Source organism: Eretmochelys imbricata, chromosome 3 (genome assembly GCF_965152235.1).
Source record: "Eretmochelys imbricata isolate rEreImb1 chromosome 3, rEreImb1.hap1, whole genome shotgun sequence".
Taxonomy (NCBI): domain Eukaryota; kingdom Metazoa; phylum Chordata; order Testudines; family Cheloniidae; genus Eretmochelys; species Eretmochelys imbricata.
This window is the reverse complement of record NC_135574.1, coordinates 162,085,760-162,092,046: the sequence shown is the minus strand read 5'-3', so window position 1 is coordinate 162,092,046 and position 6,287 is coordinate 162,085,760. Positions and strand designations below refer to the sequence as shown.

The window sequence follows — 6,287 nt, the reverse complement described above, 5'->3', positions numbered from 1 at the left end:
CAAACAGAAATATGAGCACAACATGTTCTTCATATTACACATACACTGATGTTTCACCTACATAACCCATAGCCATTGTTAAGGTAATAACATACTACCTCAAGGGGTTAAGGTTTCATTACGTTTTTAAGGACTAACAGGTGTGCCCCTATGGCTTGCCAAATACTTCATGATGAACTGCAAAACTAAACTATAAACTCATTATTCACCCCCTGGATCACCCTGCACCTGGCCAGTGAAATGGCAGTACTGGGATTTGTTTGGTTGTCCTTACTTGAATGCTATGGACCTCAAATCACCAAGGTAGTGGTTAATCCTACACAGCACCAAAATATTCTTATGGCCTTGATGAAAGCATACATGCTTCATGAAAATGGGCAAGGGACACAGTGTAATACATGAGAACTCCTATGCTTTCTCACAAGGTATTCAGACCCGCAGAACAGTAAGAGCTATCAAAAGCATCAAAGTAGTTATGTACAGGGATGGATTTAAGGGTGGGCAAAACTGGCAATGTCTATTGGGCCTTTCACAATGTTGGGTCTGTCTAGGTCCCTCACTTTGAGATATGCCTTGAAGAATTACTAAGCAAAGTCTCTACCACCTGGTCCCCCTAAGTTCATTTGCCAACTGGGCCTTTATCTGTAAAACTACACCTGGTCACACTGAAACTTAATTACATTTCCAGACATGTATAGCTACATGAAAGGAACAATCCTCCTTTACTGTTTGCTCCACAGTTTGCCTACTATATGACATTTCTAAATATAGAAACCACAAACCTAAAATGTATTCTATAAATAGATTACAACGGAGGAAAGGAAACAACAATGAAAGCTTCTGAGCCCATCTCAAATAGAAGGAAGTGACAGGGGTTTGATTTGTTCCGGTAGCAAGGGTGGGTTCATACCAACTGTCATGGTTTGATGCTAGCTGCACCTTTGACCCCCTCTGGTCTCTCTAAGTGCACCCTCTCAGGTGACAGGCTTTCAGGGTTCCTTCCCCACTCTGAACTCTAGAGTATAGATGTGGGGACCCGCATGAAAGACCCCCTAAGCTTATTCTTACCAGCTTAGGTTAAAAACTTCTCTAAGGTACAAACTTTGCCTTGTCCTTGTACCCGATGTTATACAGAAAGGTGGTTACCCTTTCCTTTATATTTATGACACAGGCCTCTCACCTTCACCTTTCTCAGGAGTGGAATCCTGGCATTCTCCCACTCACAGACCAGGTCTTGGACTTAGCCCCCTGTGTACCAATCACAATTGCTCAGCTAGCCAGACTGGGTTCGGCACCTCCAATTCTTCCCATTGGGACTGTGTCCAGTAGTAAATACAGTGACCCATATCAGGCTTCTTAAAAACAAATATTGTTTAATTGTAACAACAGGAACACAGCATAATGGGAGAAGAGAATTTTAAAATAACAAAATGCTTATTTTACTTTAAATCTGACCATCCTGAAATGAAGATCTAGGCAGGGGAAGCTTCCTCAAGGCATCCCAAGAAGCCTGGGGGTCAGTTTCTCTGCCTTAGCCATCTACCCTGATCGATAGGATGCAATATTTTTAAATCCCTGTCTTTTGATCTCCCCTCCTTCATGGAAGTGTATGTGTGTGTGACTGAGTCCTAGGAAAGCCAGTCTGGCAAGCCCCGCAACAGGCGGAAATAGAATATTACAGTTAATAATCCTGGGTGTTGCCACAAAGCTCCTATGTGGGAATCCCTATTGTCCATCTTCTTGGGTCCATTTCCTGACCACCCGGATATTGAATTAACCCAATATACGCATGCAGTAAACATCTTGACAATACTCAGACCAACATAACCAGCACATAGTTGTGAAGGAAGTGGGTGATGCCTGAATTATTTTATATTATATGTCCATCTGTTAGATTGTTATTGTGTGGTTTCCTATACAACTACAAGGGATTAATTCCAACAGGAGTGGACAGCATGTAAACTAGGAAGCAGACAATACTTGCATGTAGACCCATTTGCTGATATCTAGAAGATTAATGTAGAGCATCAATTGCTTTGAAGTGTATACCTGTTCCTCCCCCTGGACCTCTGTGGACCAAATAAAACAGTGTAACCAGGTTCAAGAGACACAGGGCATTGACAAAAACTTTAGGAGTAAATAAAAGGGTTATACCTGAAGAAAAGGGAGAGACAGAGACAGAGATTGCATGGATGCCGACTGTCCTCTCCAGACCAAGAGGTGAGGCACCTGGGATAAACCAGCCTTACTTAAAGCATTAGGTAAGACAGATATGGGTTTAAACTGTTTATTGTGTTTATTGTGTTAAAATCTTTTTCTTCTTATGCTTTGTTCCTGTTTAGGTGAAACAATACTTTGTTTGGGTCACTGTATTTACCAGCTCCTGAAGGGAAGAATTGCAGGGACTGAACCCAGTCAGGCCTACTGAGCAGTCCTGGTTGATCCATAGGAGGCTGTAGTCTAAGAACCAGTCTGAGGCCAGGTTTACATAAAAAAGTTAGGTGGTCCCAGCTATGTTGTGCACTGGTGTGAAAAATCCACCCCTCTGAGCAACAGTTAAGCTGACCCAGCACGGACAGCGCTAGGTCAATGGAAGAATTCTTCCATCAACCTACCTACCACCTCTGAGGGAGATGGATTAACTACAGCAATGGGAGAACTCCTCCCATCACTGTAACGAGTGTCTACACTGAAGCGCTACAGCAGCACTGCTGCAGCGTTCCTAGTGAAGACATAGCCTGTGAGTGGGAGAATCATGGGATTCCACCCCAGAGGGAAGTGAAGACACAAAGCCTGTCACCTGAGGGGGTGCACTTAGAGAGAACAGAGAGAGAGGTCAAAGATGCCCTGAACTGTGACAATAGTATTGATAGATTATTAAAGGCAACCCTGAATCCATCATATAAAATTCTGAACGTAACACACAATGCGGCTTCAGGGGTTAATGATAATGATAGTTAGCACTTGAAGCATCCCAGTTTGGCGCATTTTCCTGCTCATCCCTGTTCTAACTATATAGTGAAAAGAAAAGGAGTACTTGTGGCACCTTAGAGACTAACCAATTTATTTGAGCATAAGCTTTTGTGAGCTACAGCTCACTTCATTGGATGCATACTGTGGAAAATGTAGAAGATCTTTTATACACACAAAGCATGAAAAAATACCTCCCCCCACCCCACTCTCCTGCTGGTAATAGCTTATCTAAAGTGATCACTCTCCTTACAATGTGTATGATAATCAAGTTGGGCCATTTCCAGCACAAATCCAGGTTTTCTCACCCCCCCCCCCCAACACACACACACACAAACCCACTCTCCTGCTGGTAATAGCTTATCTAAAGTGACCACTCTCCTTACAATGTGTATGATAATCAAGGTGGGCCATTTCCAGCACAAATCCAGAGTTTAACAAGAGCGTCTGAGGAAGGGGGGGGGGTGGGTGAGAAAACCTGGATTTGTGCTGGAAATGGCCCAACTTGACTATCATACACATTGTAAGGAGAGTGGTCACTTTAGATAAGCTATTACCAGCAGGAAAGTGGGGTGGGGGGAGGTATTTTTTCATGCTTTGTGTGTATAAAAGATCTTCTACACTTTCCACAGTATGCATCCGATGAAGTGAGCTATAGCTCACGAAAGCTTATGCTCAAATAAATTGGTTAGTCTCTAAGGTGCCACAAGTACTCCTTTTCTTTTTGCGAATACAGACTAACACGGCTGTTACTCTGAAAACTATATAGTGGTGTCTGTGCTGATCTTTGGGACCTGTTTTACAACATGAAACTTTATTTTGTAGGGGGCTTGGGAAATATCCAAAATATCCAAAGTGACAGTCGCAAAGTTCAGTGTGGTTCTGTTTTCCTGTTTTGTTTTTTCAAAGTAAAGAGAAAAAAATTTCAATGGTCAGCCAGGGACTCAGGATCAGTCCTCTCTTTCAGTGCCTGTTAATGAGAAAATAAGAATCTTTAGCTTTGAATCTTCTAGGACTTGTGGTGATATCACTACTACTTCTCTCAGTCCCTTTGCCATTTCTTCACCTCCTACCACTTGTACGTTTTTCCCCACAACCCCATTTTTTTTAAAATCACACAGTGGCAGCTACAGAGGGTTGAAAAAAATGACATTTCTGTGGAAAATCTGTCCCTTTTCATGCAATCCCTCCCCCCCAACTTGGAATTTTGGAACTCCAGTGGCTCACTGCAGCAGATGCCTGCCCTGATCTCTGCTCCCTTGGAAACAAAACCGATTATTGCAACATGAGTCACAAGGGTGCGTGGGGATCCAAAGCATTGGATTATATGCCCACCCGAGGATAGGGTTGCCACCTTATTGAAAGTAGCTATCCGAAAGCTTATGCTCAAATAAATTGGTTAGACTCTAAGGTGCCACAAGTACTCCTTTCACAGTAGCAGCCGTGTTAGTCTGTATTCACAAAAAGAAAAGGAGTACTTGTGGCACCTTAGAGACTAACCAATTTATTTGAGCATAAGCTTTCGTGAGCTACGCTAAGTGAGCTGTAGCTCACGAAAGCTTATGCTCAAATAAATTGGTTAGTCTCTAAGGTGCCACAAGTACTCCTTTTCTTTTTACAAGCACTCCTGTTCTTTTTGCAGCTACAGACTAACACAGCTGCTACTCTGAAATCAGTACACACTGTCAGCTCTCCAGTTTTATGGGTCAGGCTCATCCCAGATGGCTGGTGGTGGTTGTTTTTTGTACCAGGGACGAGATGGCACCGCTACGTGACTAGGCAAGCTATGGAGGGTCCCACGGGCATTGGTGCCTATGCAGCTGGACCTCAGATCAAACCAGAGCTGATGGCGATAGGCAAAGTTGGCACAGCCCTGCCTGAGCCACACTCGCCTTGGGGGGAGGGCTCTGTAGGGGAGCTGCTGGGAAGCACTGTGAAGGGACGAGGGGGGCTCCAGCTCCAGCGGGCCGGGTGAGGGAAGGCCTCAGGCCTTCCACAGCTCACCCGCCTTCTCCCCAGGCCCGCCCCTGGCTCGCGCCTCACGCACAACCCGCAGCCTGGCGCGCGGCCGCGCCACCTCCACGCGAAGGCCTCCCCGGCGGGGCGGAGACAGACAGACAGCGAGCGAGCCGCGCCGGCGCGGGACGGGAAGCAGCGCCCGCCCGGCGCTTGGCGGAGGGGAGCCGCGGCCATGGCCGCGCTGCAGCGGAGCGTTGTGTCCCCGGCGGGCAGGCACAGCGCCTCGGTGATCCTGCTGCACGGCTCAGGTGCAGGCCTCAAGGCTTTATGTCCCGAGGCACTTGCAGGGGGGGCGCTAGGCTGGGGCGAGCCCGGGGACCCTGCTTTTTGCAGGGGTGGGGGCCGCTGGGCTGGGGCGAGCCACGGCGGCCCACGCCACGGCGGCCCACTCTGCAGGGGAGGCGCTGGGCTGGGGCCTTAGGGGTGTGTTGTAGTCGTTAGTGCACAGGTATGGACCATCCTGAATTTAGGCTGGAGGCTCAGGGCTTTACTGAGGCGAGTGGCACCCTTACCTTTAATGAGATCACTGGTGTGAGTACGGGCTCAAAAGCAGACCCCTTGACCCCCCCCCCCAATGCCTCGTTATTCTCCACCTGTAAAATGGCAATGGGGCAGTAGAGGGACTCTGTCGGTTTGAAATCTAGACGATTTCAAAAACGGAGTTAAAATGAGTTTAAAGTTCTGTACCTGCTCCCAAATTCCCATGCTAGTTTATGTGGGTTTACACCCACAGTTTCCTCCCCTTTCAAAAATGTTTTTTTCTCCCCCCTCCTGCAGTCTGCACACAAATAACAGGGAAACCAAGGCTACAGATCTGCAAACACTTAGGCCATGTCTAGATTGGGATAAAAGGTGTGGTAGCTAACACATCCTAACTGAGGCATTTGAAAAGTCTAGTGTAGACAAGGTGGGATGTATTTTAACGTGCACACATAAAGCTGAGGCTTCTCCTCAGCTTGAACTTGACCAGTTCAATGTGAGTTAAAGGCATGTGTTAGCAAATATAATATTTATCCTAGTCTAGACAAGGCCTTAGGTGTATGGATAACTGAATTCATGCAGGGGATTACCTTCATAAGTAAAAAATTACTTGTGTGCACAAAAATGTACAGGATCGGGGTGACATTTTCAAGAGTGCCTAAATCGGTGGGACTGGTGCTGCTGTATCACGTAAATTCTTTTGAAATCCCCAACCCAGTTCATACCTGACCACACAGGTGAAATATTTAAAGTAACTATATGAAAAAATGCTTTTAATTTCACAGAGTGAACAAACTGAAAAAATAGTTCCTCCATTA

The 6,287-nt window shown here is 46.0% G+C and overlaps 1 protein-coding gene across 1 annotated transcript in view; it reads left to right on the top strand.

Annotated features, from left to right (window-relative positions):
• The first annotated feature begins 4,978 nt into the window (after nucleotides 1-4,978).
• LYPLAL1 (lysophospholipase like 1) overlaps nucleotides 4,979-6,287 on the top strand; it is a 38,847-nt gene continuing 37,538 nt past the window's right edge. Inside the window, exon 1 of the mRNA XM_077813754.1 lies at nucleotides 4,979-5,237. Coding sequence (XP_077669880.1) covers nucleotides 5,162-5,237 — 76 coding nt within the window. The 5' untranslated portion in view covers nucleotides 4,979-5,161. The remainder of the gene's footprint in view (nucleotides 5,238-6,287) is intronic.